At 44.7% G+C, this 21,612-nt stretch overlaps 1 protein-coding gene across 9 annotated transcripts in view; it reads left to right on the top strand.

Annotated features, from left to right (window-relative positions):
- The window catches only part of EEF2K (eukaryotic elongation factor 2 kinase), a 43,267-nt gene that overhangs the window by 2,223 nt on the left and 19,432 nt on the right, over positions 1–21,612 (top strand). For 4 of the 9 annotated variants that reach the window (XM_083585683.1, XM_083585678.1, XM_083585680.1 and 1 more), the window contains exons 2-5: positions 7,128–7,241; positions 12,122–12,431; positions 15,044–15,144; positions 21,078–21,138. In XM_083585683.1, the coding sequence (XP_083441809.1) occupies positions 12,186–12,431; positions 15,044–15,144; positions 21,078–21,138 (408 nt within the window). In that variant the 5' untranslated portion in view covers positions 7,128–7,241; positions 12,122–12,185. Of the gene's footprint in view, positions 1–7,127; positions 7,242–12,121; positions 12,432–13,867; positions 13,919–15,043; positions 15,145–21,077; positions 21,139–21,612 lie in introns of all 9 variants that reach the window. The other 5 variants (XM_083585682.1, XM_083585675.1, XM_083585676.1 and 2 more) reach the window with 3 other exon arrangements.

Raw genomic sequence — 21,612 nt, 5'->3', positions numbered from 1 at the left:
TGTGGGTTGTCTCGCTCCCAACAAACCACGAACTCTGACCAAGGTTTGTTCTTGGGGGAGACAGACCATGAGCCTGGGTTTGGATGTAATCATAAGCCAAACTATGGCTGAGCTCCACGTAATGCAGCAACAGCATCTCCAGGGGAGTGAAGCAGGCCGGATTTCTCCCAACTACGTGGGCATCATCCCTTGTTCATGCCAGACCATGTGTTGAGTTTCTGCTTCATGTGAACAGGTCTATGGACTGTCCGTTTCCCCTTCGCTCTGTAACATCTGTGTTAAAACCGCTGTGATGTTGACAGACCCTAGCTGTAGCTGCAGCAGATTAGGAAAAGGCTGAGCAGACAGAAAGTCATTTTGTTCAAGATTCAGCTATCCCAGTGTAAATGCTCCCAAAAGACAGGACGTTTGGTGCCTAAATGATGGGTAGCGTTCTGCTAGGGTGCTTTGTAATAAGGAAGCAGCCATTATCTTTTAAGGAACAACTCCCTTCATGCTGCTATTTTCCAAAAGTGCTATGTTATGAAGCCTTGTCTTCTAGTACAGACCCTAACCAGCTTGGAAACTTGTTTCTGTGGGAGCACGTTTGAAAGTACAGTGGTACCTCGGGTTACATACGCTTCAGGTTACAGACTCCGCTAACCCAGAAATAGTGCTTCAGGTTAAGAACTTTGCTTCAGGATAAGAACAGAAATCGTGCTCCGGCAGTGTGGCGGCAGCAGGAGGCCCCATTAGCTAAAGTGGTGCTTCAGGTTAAGAACAGTTTCAGGTTAAGAACGGACCTCCGGAACGAATTAAGTACTTAACCCGTGGTACCACTGTAATGGAGAACAAGAAGGCTTCATAACTGCTTGAGGAAGGAGAATGGGCGAAGGCTTTGGAGTCGTGCTGGAAATAAGGGGAATGAATGCTGGTTTTCCCCACAATGCCAGCACCATAAATTAACACAGAACATGGCTGGGAAACCCAAATGAGGCCTTCCAGGCCTCCCCCCCCCCCCGCTTGAAATTCTCCCCAGGACAAACTCCACATTTTTACCCCCATGTAACGTGTGTCAGTGGATTCTGGTGATGCCCCTTGCTTGCCTGGAGAGAGAATAGGGGAACTAGCCTGTTGTTAGGATGGCCAAATCAGGAACACCCCAGACCCTGAGATTTCAGAGTACAAACTTGAGACCTAGGGGTGGCCCTGGCCCCCGGTGATGTCAGAGGAGTAGGGTCTGGAGACAGAGGTTAATTGGGAGAAAGGAGTGGAGGAAGTGCTTGCACTGCAATTTGCAGCTGATTCTTGGTGGGTTGAAGCTTGCAAGTTGCATGCACAATCTGATAGGTAAAGGTAAAGGGACCCCTGACCATTAGGTCCAGTCGTGACCGACTCTGGGGTTGCAGCGTTCATCTCACTTTATTGGCTGAGGGAGCCGGCATACAGCTTCTGTGTCATGTGGCCAGCATGACTAAGCTGCTTCTGGCAAACCAGAGCAGTGCACGGAAACGCCTTTTACATTCCCGCTGGAGTGGTACCTATTTATCTACTTGCACTTTGACGTGCTTTTGAACTGCTAGGTTGGCAGGAGCAGGGACCGAGCAATGGGAACTCACTCCGTCACGGGGATTCGAACCTCCGACCTTCTGATCGGCAAGTCCTAGGCTCTGTGGTTTAACCCACAGCGCCACCCGCGTCCCATACACAATCTGATAATTGTGTAATTAAAGACACTCTGGTGGACCTGGAGATTTAAGCTTTCCACCTGGAGGGGGGCCAGGCAAACTTGGAAGACATCAGGTCTGACCTGCAGGTCTGGCAACCCTGCTTACTGTACCAGGGTATTTGTCATTAGTATGGTGTTTGTGTTGTGGAACAGCGTTTTAGAAACTGCAGCACCACAGTCCTGTACATGTTTACTTGAAAATAAGTCTGGCTGAGCTTTCTCCCTGGTGAGTGTGTCCCACTGAACACACTGGGACTTTGCTGGGTTTTAATGCATCCAGTGTTATGTAATGGAATTAAACATTCTGTAGTTGGAACAAAGACAGGGATGATTCTGATACCCAGGAATAGCCATTTGTGTTTTTCCAAAAGTAGGCTTCTGTTCACCGGCATAAATGACAACGAGGTTGCAGCCTGCTTCCTTTTCTAAGCAGAGAATGCTCCTGCACTGTTTGATTGCAGGTTGTTGATGTAATGTCATGGCAATCAAAGGCGCTCAGTCAGCAGATCTGCTTATTGACAAGCTTGGATATGTTCACATATTTATGGGGATCTGAACATGGAACAGATGGAGGAAGGGGGGATACTTCCCCCCCCAAAAAATCATGGCTGCACAGTACCAACCTCCTGCACAGTTAAATGTTATGCAATCGTTGCTGTGCCAACGCACCAAAGTGTTGCAAAAATAAATAAGTAAATAAACATTTAACTCGATATGTAGATCTCTCATCATGTCCTACATTACTTGACCAGATTATAGCTTCATGGGGACTGAATGAACATACCTGTCTGGGTTTTAATTCAAAGAAAACCATACTTTGGGCTTACAATTTATGACCTGCATCACGTACAAAGATGAATACGAATTTGAATTTTCTGCATGGTTGGTTCAGAGTCTGCATTCAGACGCTGCATAATTCCTTCACTTTCTGGGTGTTACAACCCAAGAGATTGTTGTGTTTCCTAAAGCTTGATGCACACTAGGTAGAAGCCCTAAAGAAGAAGTAAAAATAAATTTCAAGATACAAAATGGGTGGGGAATTGTTTACAACAGTATTTGTTGGAATGCTGTGTAAAATAACCACTGCTGTTTTCAACATAAGGTAGCAGGCTCTGGAAACCTCGCGGGACAAAGACAGCGTTCTGACTTACACTGTGAGCGCAGGCAGGAAATGGAAATGACGGCCATAATCATCATTATAATAATTGATTCTGTGGTTTGGGAGAGAAAGTAGTTGTTGTCTCTGCAGACTGACTACTGAATAAATTTTGAAAGTAGCATTAAAAGTATTCTGTAACGCTGTTTCCCTCCCTCCCTGCTAGTAATTCAGTCAATCAGTCAACCTTTATTATTACAAGTAATTATTATTTTGTGGCTATTGTAATGCTGAATTTAGAGCCCTGTTGCACTGTTCAGGGTGCAGATTTCTACACACCCAACCTGGGCACAAGCCCCTGAGTGCACAGGTAGAGGACAGCAGTCTTGTATGCTTTTCTGTACTCTGTTAGATACGGGTGTTTTACTGCGTTGCATTCCTGCATTGCTGGGGGTTGGAATAGATGGCTTTTGGGGGTTCCTTGCATTTCCTTAGCACAATTATAGCTTTGCAGCTCTGATCCTGGCAAGTAACAAAGTGCACTTTCTAAATTCCATACTGAATCGGCAACCCGTTTAGGCGGCAATCCTAAGCACCTTGGACTAAGTTCTAGTGGACTCGATACGACTTTTTTTCCTGAGCAGACATGCCTAGGGTTGTCTCGAGCCGCTGGGTCTTGTGCCATTCCCAACTTGCACACTTTCTCAAGATCTCAGGCAACATCTGGAGATCACACAGTGTTTCCAGAGAGTGCTGAGAAACAGTTTTGGACAAGACAGTTCTGGGAACCAGAACTGGTTCCCAGTTCTGGGGTTTTTAAGATGTAGGCAAAAGGTGTTATTTTAATGCAGTGATGGTGAAGAAGCCATGGCTATCCAGACATTACTGGACTCCAGATCCCTTTAGTTCCATCCAGCATGACCAACAGTCATGGATAATGAGCCATGTTGTGTATGTTGCATGTTGTATGATAGTCTACCATACATCTGGAAGGCCATAGGTTCCCTATGCTGGTTCTAAAGAAATGTGGGTTTTGAGTTAGAGGAGAAGCTGCATAAATCCCGCTTGCTTTCAGCCTGATCTCTAGATGTGTCTGGGTTTGTTTTTATATATATAAAAAAATCATAGAGTTGGAAAGGTACCCCATGCAATACAGGAATCACAGCTGAGGTTGTTTTGATTGACTGTGTTTATTGTAATTGGTTTTAGGATTTATGCTGTCTTTGTAAGTTGCTTTGAGTCCCTTCCATGAGTAAAGCGATGGAAAAAAGAAAGTCTCACCTTTGCTTATTTGGAAGTAGGAATGGGGTAGAATTCAGTTCACACTTACACATATTTACAGGCAAAATTGTAACTCTGAAGGGTAAACTATGGAGTCCAGAATGACACCTGCAGAATGGCAAAAGCAGGAAGTGTACAATTTCCAAATATCGCAGCAGGAAACCTAGTTGTTGGTCATGGCCCTCAAGACCTAATTTGGGCTTATCAGCTGACAGTCTAGGGGACCTGTCCCAGAACTCCTTCCTCAGTTCTGAGACGCAATTTTAAACTTTGGAAGAAAAGTGGTATATAAATGTAGTCAGTAAATAAATAGGCTCTGTGTACACAACAGGCAGAAACTGATAACGGGAGCAGAAGTCAGCATTCTAAGAATTTCACCTTTTACTATTCAAGTTTTTAGTCCTTATGCTTTTTGAAATTCAGGAAAGGGACAAAAATGTGGCAAAAAGGAGCATATTCAATTAAGTTTTCGTCTCTCATTATCTGTATCCCTTGGAGAATTCACAGAATTTTGGGGAAGCAGAATTTGGATTATCTTATTTTGTGGGACGAGGGAAGCACAGAATATATACATAGCACCATGATGAAATATCAGGTTGACCATCAACAATAAGAACCTTCTTGGAGCTGCCAAAACAACTCCAGCTTGAGCACAGGGCAAGTTGCCATTCCTTTTAGATGAACCTTTTAAATAAAAGGTCTCTGTCCTTTTATTGGCACAAGGTAGTGAGACTGGCCTCATTGACAGGCTCGTTGAGATCTCGAGCAGCAGAATGACTGGGGGTGGCAGGAAAAGAGTCTGCTCATTTGGCACCTGTACGTGGCTGCCTTCTTAAAACAGAAAGCACAGGATGTTCTCCTGGAAGCAAACAGCTCTCTGCTCCTGCATGCCAGGAAGATAAGGCCTGGAATTGGATCTGTTTCAGAAGCATGTTCAGTACTGCTGATGGTGCAGAATTAGTCCTCGAGCTTAGAGCACAAGAGAAGTGCATTTGAATATTCTCTGCATGAGATTTCCAGTTAATAATAATAATAATAATAATAATCTCCAGGGTTGTGGTGGTGGTGGTGGTGGTGGTGGTGTGTGTGTGTTCTCCAAATCTTGGGGAATATACATGGAGGTCTAACGGACTGCAAAAAACACACACCCCGAAAACCAACACTCTGAATACCGTATTTTTCGCTCTATAACACGCACCCGACCATAACACGCACGTAGTTTTTAGAGGAGGAAAATCCGTAGGCATGCCACCCGTAGGCATTCCCTCCATAACACGCACAGACATTTCCCCTTACTTTCTAGGAGGAAAAAAGTGAGTGTTATGGTGCAAAAAAATACGGTAATTCTTGCCCTGGTTTTCGTAATCTTTCATCATTCATGTAGTTGTGTGGCTTGGTTTAAGGCCAGAAGTCAAACCAAACAAACTTGTTCCTGTGGAAACAAGGAATGCCACAGAAGGTTACTTATTACTTTATTGAAGGGGTCAGCAACCTTTTTCAGCTGTAGGCTGGTCCACCGTCCCTCAGACCATGTGGTGGGCCGGACTACATTTTTTTTGGGGGGGGGGGATGAACAAATTCCTATGCCCCACAAATAACCCAGAGATGCATTTTAAATAAAAGCACACATTCTACTCATGCAAAAACACCAGGCAGTCCCCACAAATAGCCCAGAGATGCATTTTAAATAAAAGGACACATTCTACTCATGTAAAAACACGCTGATTCCTGGACCGTCCGCGGGCCGGACTGAGAAGGCGATTGGGCTGCATCCGGCCCACGGGCCTTAGGTTGCCTACCCCTGCTTTATTGTTTAGTGACAATTGTTTAGGTACCGTATTTTTCGCCCTATAGGACGCACCGGCCCATAGGACGCACCTAGTTGGGGGGGAATAAAGAAAAAAAATTATCCCCCCCCCCCAGCCGCGGGAACTCCCGCGGGCTCCCCAGGCTGCGGATAGCTTCCCGAAGGGCGGGGCGCTCTGCTTCAGGGCGCCCCGCGCTCCGGGCAAGCAGGCTGCTATCCGCAGCCTAGGGAGCCCTGCGGGAACTCCCGCAGGGCTCCCCAGGCTGCGGATAGCTTCCCGAAGGAACTCCCGCGGGCTCCCCAGGCTTATGGATAGCTTCCTGAAGCCTGCATTCACCCCATAGGACGCACACACATTTCCCCTCCATTTTTGGAGGGGGAAAAGTGTGTCTTATAGGGCGAAAAATACGGTAATTCTGGTCCAAACTTAAGGAGGTGCCATTTATACAATTAGCAATTGCATGGGCGACTTTTTAACAGTAAGCAGGGGAGGCTGATTTGAATCAGGTGGCAGGAAAGGATTAAAACCCCTTTGTGCCCCTGCCCCACAGGAACTTCCTGGTTAGTATTGGGCCCAGTGCCTGCTACTTTTTTTTTTTTAATGAAAAAGTAATTGTTGTGTGAGAGCCAATATGGTATAGTGGTTAGCGTGTTGGACTAGGACCTGGGAGACCAGTGTTCAAGTCTTCCCTCCGTCATGAAGCTCACTGGGTTACCTTGGGCCAGTCACAGACTCTCAGCCTAACCTCCTTCACAGGGTTGTTTGTAAGGATATGCCACCTTGAGCTCTTTGTCAGAAAGGTGGGGCAGAAATGAATAAATACAAATAAATCCATCCATGCAATTGCTAATTGTCTTCTCTATGTGTTCAATGCTGGGGTCCTTCATTGGGGCAGGATCAGTCCAGCCATGGCGGCAAACGAGGCAGCTATCTAGGTGGCTCCCCGCTTTTAAGAAGTTGGGGGGGGGAAATACATTGGTGCCATCGGTTGTTTCCTTTAGCTTGATATTTTCTGCTCAAGATTGAACAGCCTCATTGAAAGTTGTGCTGCTTTTCCGCAGAGAATCACATATACACTTGCCTTTGACTGGGAAAATACCACCTCTAATTTTAAGCTTGTGTCTTACTTTAGAAGCGGTCAGAGGAACATTGCACTGTGCCTGACGGTGAGATTTGTGGCAGGCCAGCTCTTAGTAGTGGTGGCTAACGGGACATTTTTCTCCTTTACCTACAGGGTTATAGTTTTTACAACCGCTGGTACTTCTGTGTGGCCTCCTGCCTCACTCCATTCCTGCCACGTGAGGAGGCTTGCGTTCAACTTCTGCTGCCGGAAGTTGATCCACCATAGGTAAGTGCCTTTCCTTCTTATTGACTTTAACTGTAGGGTGAATTCACTGCGTGGATCTTCAGCAAACTAGTCTCTGTGCCTGGGTTTCCGCATCTGAGATCTGAAAGGTCTCTTTAAGGCAGTACCTTCCTTTTGCACCAAGCAACCTGGGAGTCATTGATGATTTGTTATTTAGTGTGGCAGCACCTGCACTTTGGAACTCCCTGAGATCAAGTAGGGTCATTCACTGTGCTCTTTTTGGCGCCTCCTAAAAAAATTAGTGCTTTGACAAGGCGACCCAGATGTTTAGAAAGCTGAGGTAATTCTAATCTGTTTTAGTATTTTAACTTTTGTATGCCTTAAAGTACGGTTGTGTGTGCAAGAGCATTAAGGTATAAGAACATAAAAATAAGATAATAATTAAGCAGAAGCAGTAAATATTTAAAGAACCAGAAGGGGAAGTTGAGGGAAGTCACGAGAAGGGGGGGCGCTTCTTTTTTCTTTTGTATGATAAATGTTACATTGTGTTGTCTGATTGAATATAAAACTGTAAAAATTCAATAAAATTTCATTTAAAAATAAAATAAATTATGTTTGTGGATTTTTCTCCATGTTAGCACTTTATCTTTTTGTAAACCATTTTTAGGTTGTTCTTTTTTTTACATCCGAGCGCTGTGTAAATTTTACAAAGCAAGTTAGTAAATAGATAGATTAAAGTAATGAATAATTCCACCTTTCATTTCTAGAAGAAATACCAATTGCTAATCAGAGACACAGTATGGAATCAGTTTGAGGCTGTGTCTTTGTTGTTTGTTCAGATATGTTTCATGTGTTGAGTATTGATTGCCTTCAACAAAATGTGCTTCTGTAGCCAGCCAGCCAGCTATAACCCCCTCCACAATACTCCATTGATTCCATCCCCTTTTCCACCTAGTGTTCCATTCACCACTCAAGACAGTTTTCTGTACCCACTGAGCATGCTCAGCCCTCATCTCCCTCCCCCTGGCTAAGCATTTATTGTACTTCTGAAAATCTTGGGGTTCCCACCTAGGGGTTCTTTTATGTCTGTAGGTGGTGGCATTTTTGGCTGTGCAAATTTTGGCACGTGCAGCCTGGACATGGGAAATAGAGGGAGCGATTTACCCTCAGTCTAGGTTTGATGAGTTTGAAATGTCTTGGATAAACACCCACCAAAGTGCTGGCACTAATTGGACCAGTGGCTCAGCTGGAAAGAGTAGCAGCGAGGTCCCTTCCCAAGAGAGTTGGATTGGGAAATTTCTGGATGCATTGCACAATTTAGCCTTTTGCAAGTAAGCGTTTAAGCTCCACCCGCCCCCCTCAAATCTTCCCCAACCTTTTTAAAAACGAGTCCTGCTCAGAAACAATGATGATGAGATGTATTATTTACCAGGCGCCGTACAGAAGGTAGAATTACATCACCCTGCTCTCAGGCTTGCAATCTCATAAAAGGAGAGTGAAGCAAAGGCATGGAACCAGAGGGGGAGGAAACCAGATCAAAAGTTAGCTAGAAAAAAGGCTAAGGGAAGTCTCGTGTTTTTAAACAATGGAAGCACGCCTCTACGGTATATGTGAAATTCATCTAAGGCACAACTATAGCCATAGAGAAGGGTTGTAGCTCAGCCGTGGGTCATCTGTTTTTGTACGCAGGAAGTCCCAGGTATGTCCAGTTAAGGGGCTGGGAGAGGATCCTGCCTGATGCCCTGGAAAGCCACTGCCAGATAGTGTGTAGAGCATGGGTAGGCAAACTAAGGCCCGGGGGCCGGATCCGGCCCATTCGCCTTCTAAACCCGGCCTGCGGACGGTCTGGGAATCAGCGTGTTTTTACATGAGTAGAATGTGTGCTTTTATTTAAAATGCAGCTCTGGGTTATTTGTGGGGCCTGCCTGGTGTTTTTACAGGTAAGCAGCCACTGGTGCTGTGGAGAAGGGAGGGGAGAGTCGGTTGAGGGGGTGGCTTATAGTCCGGTCCCCCAAAAGGTCTGAGGGACAGTGGATCAGCCCCCTGCTGGAAAAGTTTGCTGACCCCTGCTTTAGGGGAAGCTGTGACAGTTTAAAGTCGCATAACACTGCTTTAAATTAATAATGTGGATGTGGCCAGGAGGTAGGAGACAAATTCCATGCATACGGCCTGCATCGTCTCTGGTTGGTGGGTGAGGCTAGGCATGTCTTCTCCATTGCTGAGAAGACCTCTGCTTCAGCCCTCTCTGCCTCCCAGGAAGGTGAACTGCTACCCCACCTGGGAATACAGGCCTCAACAAGAAGACACTTCATATTTATCCAGGATCTGGGATATTTCTCCAGGTTAGGACGGAGCGCCACAAGCCTGAGCTTGCAGGTAACTTCACCTGTTCTCCCCCACATAATGAATGAAGAAACGGCAGCAAAGAGAAATGAGAGATCTCCGTTGGCTCAGGAACTGCACTCTGCGATGAAAGCAACATTCAAACCGTCTCATCGTTTTATTAACCACCAGGGGAACCGCCCAAATCTTTAAAGGAACGCCACAAACAGAATGCAGCTGTTTTCACACACTAGGCTGATTTCATAAACTCCTTTCCTCAGCGTAATTTTTAAAAGGGATATATTGGCGTGCGAACCTCTCCCGGCCCAAAGGCTGCCTCATCTCATTAATTTCAATGGGTCTACTCGGAGAGGAACTTAGCTGGATGCAACTCAGTGGGGTGTGAAAAACGGCATCATTTTTCTTCCAATTAATGCTAACCTGGTACACCTGGAACAGGGCAGCCTACCTTTCCATACCACGTGGGTCACAAGAATACTTTGACATAGAACCCACGGGCCGCACACTGATTTGGGGGTGAGCAAGGCCAAAATTAAACGTTCCTCCCTCCCCGAGTCCTCATGCTGCCTTCCCAGAGCTGGTTAAGTGAGGGAGCGGACTTTGGGAAGGAGGCAGGAGGCTGTGACAGGACTCTAGAGCCCTCCCGTCTCCTTCCCAAAGCCCACCACCTTGTTTACCTGGCTTTGGGAAGGCGGGCTGGGGGCAGGGGCAATCAAATGTTGCCGAAGGCCACCCAAAAAAGATATTGAGGGCCATATGTGGCCCTCAGGCTATGTGTTGGACTGCCCTGGTCTAGAGCATCAGCTAGTACAGAGTGCGCGCAGAGCTACAGACAGACACATAGGAAGCTACCTCCTACAAAGTCAGGCCATTGGTCTATCCAGCTCAGTATTGTCTAGACTCTACCAGGAGTCAGCAAACTTTTTCAGCAGGGGGCCGGTCCACTGTCCCTCAGACCTTGTGGGGGGCCGGACTATAAGCCACCCCCCAACTGACTCTCCCCTCCCTTCTCCACAGCACCGGACGAGCCCCGGTGGCTGCTTACCTGTGTCTTGCGAGCAGCAGGGGCTGGCGGCGGCGGAGGGATGATGAGCGGCGCACAAAAGGGTTCTGGAGAGGGGCTGCTTAGAATGGCGGCCGCTCGAGCGCTGCTGCTGCTGCTGCTGGCACCAACAAAGCCCAGCCCCCTTCCTCCTCTAGGCAGGGCGGGGAGAAGCCAGGAGGAGGGAGGGAGGCGGCGGCAAGGGAGGGAGAGGGGGGGAAACGCAGGCGCTGGTGATCCATGCGGCAATTCCCAGACCATCCACGGGCCGGATCCAGAAGGCAATTGGGCCTGATCTGGCCCGTGGGCCTTAGTTTACTGACCCGTACTCTAAAGCAGGCATTTCCAACAGGTAGATCGTGATCTACTGGTAGATCACTGGACGTCTGTGGTAGATCACTGGCTCTCCCCAAAGAAGCTCAAGAACTTTGGCTCCCCTAAAAAAAGCTCAAAAACATAGACCTGAACCCCCCAAAACAGGGCTTTCCTTCCAAAAAAAACCAAACCCCTTTCAGAGCTGCAGTTCCCAGGGTTCCCTGCGAAGAGGGATTGATTCTTAAATCACTCTGGGAATTGGTGCCATGGGAGGGGAATAGGATAAGGTTACTAGACGTCCCCGTTTCCCAGTACAGTCCCCATACAGAATCCATTGAAGTTGCAAAGTGTCCCCGGATTCATTGGAAAAAAAATCTGGTAACCTTAGAATAGGAGTCTCCTAAGAACTCTCAGCATCGTGTTGGCCTTCAGGGCCATTTTCACCAAACTGTAGCCGCTCGCCCCCACACCTGGTGCCATATGCGAGGTCAGGTATGGAGCAGTTACTGCTGTGGCTTCAAAGGAGGAATAGGGAGCTTGAAGTGAGCTCCTGATGGTTCATTTCCTGGAGGAAGGCATGTTTCCCACAGTGCCTTACCATGGAATGGGAATTCGTTTCCGTTGAAACCACTGCTAAAATGGAGATACGTAGAATGTTGTGTGTTTTAATTGGTTGTTATTTTATAATTGATTTTAATTAAATGTCTTAAACAGCTGTTTCTAACATATTTAGTTAGTTATTTAAGTTCTAACATTACATCATCGGACATTGTCATATTACATCACAAAACTTACTATACTATAATTTTCAACCTGTATGTATACTTTATATACATAAAGAAACAAAGATTATTGTATATTTCTTTACTTTTTATCTAATACATTCCTATATCAATATGTATCCTTGGTCTTGTTTCTCAACTCATTCTCTCTCCAACGTCAATCAAATGCTTGCATAGATAGTGAACCATTACTGTTATTTTTGAACATATATCTTATATCTATCCCACTGTTTCTAACTTTTTACTGATGATTTTGTTTTATTCTTTTTTTGCAAACCGCTTTCAGGTTTATTCAGGGTTTGTTTTGTTTTTACAACCAAGCGGCATGTCACTTTTATTAAATGAACAAATGTAAAGCCTAAAGATTCCTACATACTGACCCATCCCCGCCCCCCCCCCCGTTAATTCAGATATTGATCTCCCGCCTTTCCCTTCCTTAGGTTCCTTCATTTGTAATACTGGCTACTTCAGCCCCCACCCGAGCAAAGCCACTCTCCCACCAGTATGGCAGAAGAAGACCTTATCTTTCACATGGAATGCTTCGATAACACCAAGCCAGCGAAAGCAGTCTCTGGGAATTACCACGACACCGATAGCGAGGATGAAGATAATTACTATATCTGCCCGATAACAGATGACCCTGTTGCAAACAAGGCAGCTGGTGACAAAGTCAGCAACTATTACACCAACTTGATGAAAAATGAGCTGTATTCATCCAGCGCTTCTCCTAGGAGTTCTTTTGACATCAAGGTTAGTCCGCACCAGTCTCTCTCTTTCCTGGCATTTCCTGGGCTGGCATGAGGTCAAAACTTTCTTCCCCTGCTTTGTTTCTTGTAACTAACTCCTGTGATGTCCAACTTGCGCTCAATTTACCCAGACCTGTAGCTGCTCTCAAGACAATGGCCCACCCCTTTAGACCAGTTTGCAGTTTGCTCATTTCCTGTGCGTAGACTGAAGTGTGAAGCGGTAAACATTTGGCACAGAGCAGGCTTGTGTGTTTGTAAATATGCAGAAGACACAGGTTGTGGACCTGCAGTTGATCATGGCCACAATTGTTGGCAAAGTCTGTTAAATAACGCAGACAGAGCCCAAAGAGAAAATAAATCCTGGTAATACTTTGCTGAGGCAACTGAACGGAAGGCAATGTATAATTTGAAGAGAAAGGAACAGACATGTGCTGTCTTTCTCTATCTCCAGGCCTTGTACATAGCAGGGAGGTGTCCAAGCAAGCATACAAAGGAAAACTCCCTCAGAACTACACAGCCTATCAAGGCAGTGTGCCACAGCAAAACATCATGCCACCTGAACTGCAGCCCTTGTTGAGCTGGCTTTGGTCCTAAGGCCTCCATTATTATAATAATTATTGGCAACTCTCCATTTTCAATTATAATTACTTCCCATGGTAACAATGTATTACGTACTCTTCAGTCGTTGCTCTCTGTGTGGGATGTGAGACAACAAAAAGCTACAAAAGTCACAATAAATAAAAGCATAACTAGTTGCAGCAAGCTGTTTCATAAAAGCAGCATAAACAAAAGGTAAAGCCAAAAGGTATTGGCAGGTAAAATGGGTTTTCACCTGGTACACCTGGCAAACCTCTCAGGGAAGCTGTTTTCCCAGCTAGGGTGCTATAGCTGAAAAGGCCCTGCCTTCCACTGCCATCTCTCTTCCTTCTGATGTTAGAAGGACATGGGACAAGTTTACTGTGTTTACCTCTGAAAAACACCACTCTGTGTGCAGCAAACATAATTGCCCTGTGACTCATTTGAAAACTCTGGCCCTTGCCGTTAGCTTCCATATAACTATTTCACAATGGGATGTTGTCACTGATGTTTCTTAAGAAGTAGCACTCTGGGCAGCAGAGGAGAGGAACACCAGTTGAAAGAGAAGTGAGCAGTACTGTATTCTAGATGATCATAGAATTGTAGAGTTGGAATGGATCCCAAAGGACATCTGGTCACAATCCCCTGCAGTGCAGCATGCGATCCCCCATCCAGTTTGAAACCATACTGGACCCAGTCTGCATTGGTGAATCAGATGAAAGGTAGCGTAGAAAAAGTGGCTTTCAAAAACTTTCACCAAGCACAATGGATGTGTCGATTGTCTTGAAAAGCGACTTTCATTTAAATGCTATTTCGCTCTGTTCTACATGCTTACTGTAATTGTTTCTCATGTATGTCCTTTAGAATGGCACTCAGCAGCATTCTAAGCATGGCTCTGCCGTTGACCATAGCCGGGTAGGTCAAAAACGAATGTGGTAACATTTTAAAATAAATTTCTTGTTTGAGGTGGGCGAGTGGTTTAAAACCCAGATCACACCATTTCCAGAAAAATCATATGCAGTTTTATGCACATTTCTCTTAATAAACACAGTTTTGTATGCAGTTTCCCCTCACATAAGCATTTTCACTAATACGCACATTTTGTGCACAGGATTGGGCTGAGTGTCTTGGAGAATGAAACAGCCATTTGTCTGGAGTTGTAATGTTCATCTGCATCCTTTACATACTAACATGCCTTTTGCTTCATGTGGTGAGCTGGGATTTTTGGTTCATTTTCAAGCGGCTTTTGCTTCTCAGTTTGATTATATGTAGCTTGTTTTGTGTTCTTCCCCCCTTACTTTTTCCTCAAGAGCATGTTTGAGTTTGACTGTATCACTGGGACATTAAAAAATAAGAAGAGGAATGCATGAGCAGATCCAAAGAAAGAATATGTCTGGCTGAGATTAGCGGTCAAAGGGCTCCCACCAGCTGAGACAGGGACGTACTCCCAAAATATTTTGTTGTAAAAGAAAATAGCTTTGCATTAAAAGAAAAACACGAGTTCAGTCTTGGCTCTCATGTTGATTATCATTTGTTGAGCAAATTAAGTTACTTTGGATAGTCAGAGAATATTAAAAATACATTAAAGAACCGCAGAAAGAGGGGGAAGGAAGTTTTGAAATGTTGAAATGACTGTAAAATTATTGAAATGTATAAGATTGAAAATCATAAATAAAATATGTTTTTTTTCAATAAAATTTTAAAAGCAAAATGCATCCAGCGGAGGGCCATTGGCCTGAACCAGTAAATCCTTACACATATTTACCTCCCCACTCCTTGATATATATATGATATATATATGAATGAATGATGTGATGTCAGAGTAGTGCAGGCAGGTGTGGTTTTTCCAAAACTGGTCCATATGTAGAGGCAGGCCCACGAGACTTGTGTCCGCAGACAAATATCCTTTATCCTGCACCGTTTTCGGGCTCTCTCTGCTTCCCTTTGCAAGACTGAGGTCCAAAATTACAATGGGAGATCAATGATTGTGCATTATTTCGGGCCTTTTGTGAATAACTCAACGCTTTCCAACTTCTGCAGCAAGCCTGGAAGCACGCCATTGAGAAAGCCAAGCACATGCCTGACCCATGGGCGGAATTTCATCTGGAGGACATTGAAACGGAAAACGCAACACGTTACAGGTTTGTAGGCACTTCTGCTTCTAGTACTGATGTTGCATGTGTGCCCCTGTGGGCCTGGGTTGGGGACAGGGGCACCATGCTGCGGCCACTGCTCCTGCCACTACCTACCTACTCCTGCCGCCATTACGTGCCCTACTACATCCACCAATGGTGGCACAGATTTCATGCAAGATCTTGCCTATTTTGGGTGAGATCTTGCCCCAAATCGCATGAGATTTTTTATTTTTATTTAACTAAGAAACAAGTTTTAATGTAGCTATTCAAAATTATATTCCAGCAGAAAGCATCCTTAGCTGCTGTTAACAACACAGAAGCAACACAGTTCCCCTCCCCCCCCCCAACAAACAGTCTTCTTATTCCCTCATTAATCACATCCTGGATTTCAAGTATGTAAGAACATGTTGATTTTCCTCCTTTTAAACTGATACAACAGGCTTTCAAAAAAGAATAAGCCTGCCTGCTCAACCATACCTAGTTATTTGTGATCCATTGTCAGACATGCAGCACAATCCTATGCATATCTGTTCAGGAAAAAGTCCCATTGTGTTAACGGATTTGAGTCCCTAGTATCCATGAAGACTGAAAGAAAAACAACAACTCTTGTCCATTTAAAAATCTCTTTACATCCCTGATGTGTATAACCTCTGATTACACGAATTAGGCCAATTTTGTGCCAATACAAATTGATGTAGCTTTTTATGTCATGTGCATGCTTACATATAGTAAATGGCAAAGTCAGGTTCCAAGACAGCAGTTGGTTGTTCAGTAGAACACAGCAATGTGCTCTACAAAATCTTGTGCGATTTTGGGCAAGATCTCGCCCCAAATGGGCACGATGTTGTCCAGAATTGGTGCCGATTGCGGCATCACTTCTCTGCTGTTGGCAGAGGTGGCAGGCCAGGCGGGAGACCTGCAGGCGGGCAGCCTGAGGCAGTGACATCACCCTGCCCAATGGCTGAGCCGGCACTGGCAGGGGAGGGCTATGTGTCAAAGGGGTTTGTTTCTTTTTCAAAATAGTCCATGTGAAAACAAGCAGAAGCATCTTGAAGCAGAGGCAAATATTAATATATCTCTCTCCCCCTGAGTATGGACTTTTTAGTGGCACCCTAGGAGGAAAAATATGTGATCAGGAAGAGGCTTGCTGCTGATTGATGTGCAAATAGGTTAAACAAAATGGGCAATAACCACATTACTCCTTTTAATTAGTTGTCATATTTATGGCTCTTGCCTGTATGCCCTGATAGGTTCTTGCTTGCGGGTGTTCTGTTCTATTTCACATTTTATTATTAACTTCCATTGCAGGTTTTTAAAATAAATACCAACCAACAATTTAGGTAACCTTTATCTGAACCGGAGTTAAGCTGGTTATCCAGAGTCCGTGCGGCTTGTCCATTACTGCCCCCTGCCTCACCCCTTGTAAACATGTCTTGCACGTATCCTGATTTTTGATTCTCCAAATCTTATCTTTTTCTTCTTTGTCCCAAGCTACAATTGTGAGCTCATTGGTGTTGTCTTAGGAATTAAATCTTCATAAGGAAGAAGGCTTCCAACATGCTTTTATGCAAAGCTATAAATAGTTGGGCCTCTTAGAAACGCGCTGTGCCGTTCTTAAAATAGTGTTTGCTTTCTCTCGGGTGTGCGTGCTCCTCTGCTACGCACAGCCAGAATGTAAACCTTTAAAAAAGGACCAGTGCAGGCGTGCGCAGAGCAGAACTGACCTCTGACTTGTGTGCGTTCCTGCTGGGCAGACAAGCTCATCGGAACATGCTGTACATAATGCACATCTGAAGTGTGCATTTGCTGGGTGTGAAATGAGTGCAACTAAGCATGTTATGGCAGGATTACATGAGGAAAGGTGGAACAAAACTGTCAGAAATAGATCGTTGCTCAACACAGTTCAATTATTATAGCTCTCTTTTCCTATTAAAAAGATCTTGAATCGCAGTCTCTGCAGAAAAAGACAGATAATATTTGAAATACATTGGCTGATAAATGGTCTCCTGCGCGACTTTAAGGAAAGTGTTGGACACACCCTTCTTCCCAGGTCAAGTCAGTCCTTTGCTTAATCTGAAACCCCCTTTCCATTATAAACGAAAACCTCAGGAAAACCAGTCATGGAGCTATATGGAAATTTGTAATTCCTCCATAAAATATTATAACCACATGAAAACACTTTTGTTTCAACAAGGTTTTCCAGCTGGATGAAAAAGTATCCACCTTAGGTGTTTATTCTGTACTGTTTTTCAAACTTCCATTGTTTCATACTGTATTTTAAACTACTTTATGTTGCAACCCTCAATGCCACCCCCCCTGCCGCCACCAAATGCTGTCCCAAGAGTTCCCCCAACCCTTGGATCAGATTTGGGAATGGGGGCAAGGGCTGTGGAAGGAAGGGGGAATAATAGAAAATTGCCTCCTAGTGCCCCTTCATGGAGGCCTCCACAAGATAAAGGAGCTTCTTTGAATGGTTGCAATTGGGGGAAAAACAATGACTAAAATGTTTTGATTTGAAAGACAGTTAAATTGATCTTTTAATCGACGATACCTGATGGATGCTTATTTTTATATGTTTCATTACAAATATTGTACATGTGTGTTTTAAATTCTATTTTCCCTCTCTGGTATTTGGGGGGGGTGTTTTGGGTTGTTCTTGTTTTTATTTTGATTGTATATTTTGTGTTTTTATATTGTGATTTTATCCTGTGAACCTCCATGAGACCTGTGGGCATAGGGTGGTATATAAATGTTAATAATAATAAATTTGTGGTATGAGACTCACATGAAAGGCAATTCACAAGTTAATAACACAGACCAGTTCCTCCAGTTTCACATGTGCTTCATGTGTGTTGCATAGCATGTAGTGATAAGCAACATGTGAATCCACATGTACAGAATTGCACATAAGCCAGTTTGTGGCTGCCTCCACACCATACATTTAAAAGCTAATTTAAAGCGCACGCACGCGCACACACATCCTTGAAACTATAGTTTTTACCCTTCACAGAGCTACAATTCTCAGCTCCCTTAACAAACCAGAGTTTCCAGGATTCTTAAGGGGGGAGAATGTGCTTTAAATGTGCTCACAGAGGCCTGGTCTCAGCATGTCTGATGGTGTTTGCTGTGCTGATCCTTTAAAGGAAAAAATAATCCACATTCTTGTACTTACAAGGGAAAGTAGAAACTATTTCAAGTATTGTGTAGTGCGTGTTCCCAAACACTTATGCACAGTCACATGTGGCTCTGCAGAAGTTTTAAGGACAGAAAGAGAAGCATTTCTCCCTAGCTGGTGCCGAAGATATGCAGATGATGGCTATCTGTCTCTGGCAACTTGCTGTTTCAGCTGAACGTGAAGCGACCAGTTAAAAGAAAACCCGCAGTGAAACAATCACACAACTAAAGCAAGGATGTTGTTCTCCCCTTCACGGTCTGAGGGAGGTGGGGGGGAGGGAACCCCTAAAATCTTTGTTTCTTGTTCAACCAAACAGTGATTAAGGGTGTTGAAAGTGGGCAGTGGTTTGTATAGCCAAATATTGTTTTCTTTCTCAGCTCCCATCCGTTGAATTTTATTTCACTCTGAGGAAAACAGAATTGCATTCTTCCCTTCAGAGTTGTTGTAATACAGTGGTACCTCGGGTTAAGTACTTAATTCGTTCTGAAGGTCTGTACTTAACCTGAAACTGTTCTTAACCTGAAGCCTCCTGCTGCCACCGCGCCACCGGAGCACGATTTCTGTTCTCATCCTGAAGCAAAGTTCTTAACCTGAAGCACTATTTCTGGGTTAGCAGAGTCTGTAACCTGAAGCGTATGTAACCTGAAGCGTATGTAACCCGAGGTACCACTGTATATATTTATTAGCTGATTTACTTGTAAAAATGAGTCAAAGTGATTTACAAACACAACAGGAATACTAAAACCAATTATGATAAACAGAATCAACAAAAATCTAACAAACACGTCTATTTGTTTTATCCTGTTCCAACCAAAGAGGTCACAAATACTTACAAATGCTGCAAACAAGGGGGTGGAAACCTGGGTAACCACCCCCCCAGCTCCTAAAACTAGCTAAAGAAGGTTTCCAGGCAAGCCCGGGGGGGGGGTTGGCATTCCACAAGCAGGGAGCCACCACCGAAAAGCCCCTTCTTGTGTTGCCATAAATCTCCTTTGAAGGGGGAACATGGAGAAGGGCCTCAAATGATGATCGCAAATATTTTTCTGTCACTTAAAAAAAACTGATGTTTTTCATTTTTGTCTATGTGTGTGTTTAAACTGCTTAATGTTGTTTCTGTGAGGCTCCTTCAAAGGGCTTGTTTTTTGTCTTGAAATATAGCATAATAAACAAACAACAAACGATTCGTTATTACTTCTACTTTGGCCCCTACCTCCAGAAGGTTATCTTCCAAAGTATATATGTATATATTAATATGTAAACACGCATAACTCCCTTGGGTGGGGTACACAGATAATATCCCAATAGGCCAAATGACTTGGTAGAAAGTGAAATAGCAGTTTTGCTAGGCAGCCTGCCAAGGAAAAATTGCTGCTCCTGCCCTTAAAACAGTGGCGTGTGGCTGTACCTAAGGGCATGTCTGAATTATTTGCCCCTTGTGTGCTTAATCCCATTTTCATTTGTCCCTCTTTGTTTCTGTACAGTACTGCTCTCTGCTTATTCACACTAGCAGGCCAGCCGCCAGCAGACAGCACTCTCAGGGAATTGCTAGGACTCCAGCCTCTAGGCTAACCCACGACTGACTCATGTCTTTAGTATTTCTTTCCGTCTCCCAGACCTTCCAGCCAGCTTTGTTTGGGAGACGTGAGACAAGAGCAGGGGCATTTCTCTTCCACTATCTGTGGGTTTCCCAAGAAGTGTCTGGTTGAACACTGTAGAAAGTAGGATACCGGATTCTGTCAGCCATCAATCTGACCCATGAGGGCTCTTCTTGTGTTCTTAATTTTTGTTGACTACTGTAATTCGCTCTACGTGGGGCTGCCCTTGAAACTGTCCCACAAACTCCAGCAGGTGCAGAATGCTGCAGCGAGGCTCCTCACGGGGTCCCTGCTAAGGGAGCATATTCACCTAGTGCTTTACCAGTTGCACTGGCTCCCGGTGGAGTATAGGGTCATGTTCAAGGTGCTGGTCTTGACCTTTAAAGCCCTTTGTGGCTTAGGGCCCTCATACCTACAGGACCGCCTCTCCTAGCATGTCCCGCAGAGGACCTTAAGTTCCATGAATAACCATAGTTTAGAGGTCCTGGTCCTAAGGAAGTCAGACTATCCTCCACCAGGGCCAGGGCCTTTTCAGTGATGGCTCCAACCTGGTGGAATGCTCTGTCCCATGAGACTAGGGCCCTTCAGGATTTAACCTCCTTCTGTTGGGCCTGTAAGACAGAGCTATTCCGCCTGGCCTTTAATTTGAATTGAGCCTGATCTTTTATTTCCCTTCTCTTCCCTCCCCCTCCTCTTTTATGAAGATCACCCACTCTGAGACCCCACAGCTAATTCTCCCCTGAGCTCCTCGCTGGCCCAAGTAGGACCAATTCAGCCAGCTAGCCCTGAGGATTATCTAATTGATTTTTGAATTTTATTGTTATTCATGTTTTTATACCCTATTTTATGCTGCTTTTATAATTTTAAGTGTATAATTTTTAAAGTGTTTTAAATTTGTTGTTAGCCACCCTGAGCCCAGTTTTTGAACTGGGAAGGGCGGGGTATAAATAAAAAGTTGTTATTATTATTATTATTATTATTATTATTATTATTATTAATTTCCCACAATGCCCCTGATGTAGCATCACACTGGGGCACTGTGGGAAATTGAAAAGTGAAAAGCAGACTCTCCATTTAAAGCCTGGCAGTGTGGTTAAAACAAATAATAGTTTCTTTTTCTTCCTTGGTGATTTTTAACTACCAGACCCATGTTGTTTCTTACTTGGCAGATACAATGCTGTTACTGGAGAGTGGGTCGAGGATGAGGTTCTGATCAAAATGGCTTCACAGGTGAGAACTTTGCAAATTCTTGGCTTCCGTTCCCACCTGCCTTAATGGAGGCAGCCCCACGACGGCGGGGGATTGTCGGCGAGTTTATTTATTTATGGCATTTTAAAAGTCCTGCTCTTCCTCCAGGATACATAGTAGCCCCCCTGCTTTATCCTCAAAACAGCCCTGCAAGGTTAGATTAGGTGAAGAGTTAGTGATTGGCCCAAGGTTACCTGGTGAGCATTATGGCTGAGTGAAGACACGCGCCTGAGTCTCCCCTACTCCTTTTCTAGTCATTTAACCTCCACAGTGTTGTGTAATGGTTAGAGTGTTGGACTAGGATCAGGGAGACCCAGGTTCGAATTCCCTCTTGGCCATATGGAGCTTGGGCCAGTCACCATCTCTTAGCCTAACCTACCTCACAGGGTTGTGAGGATAACATGGGAAGGAAGAGAAATGTGTATACCGCTGTGAGCTCCTTGGAGGAAAAGTGTG

Source organism: Podarcis filfolensis, assembly GCF_964270895.1.
Source record: "Podarcis filfolensis genome assembly, chromosome: 14".
Lineage (NCBI taxonomy): Eukaryota > Metazoa > Chordata > Lepidosauria > Squamata > Lacertidae > Podarcis > Podarcis filfolensis.
Note: the sequence above shows the minus strand (reverse complement) of the source record. Positions and strands in the feature narration are given on the sequence as shown.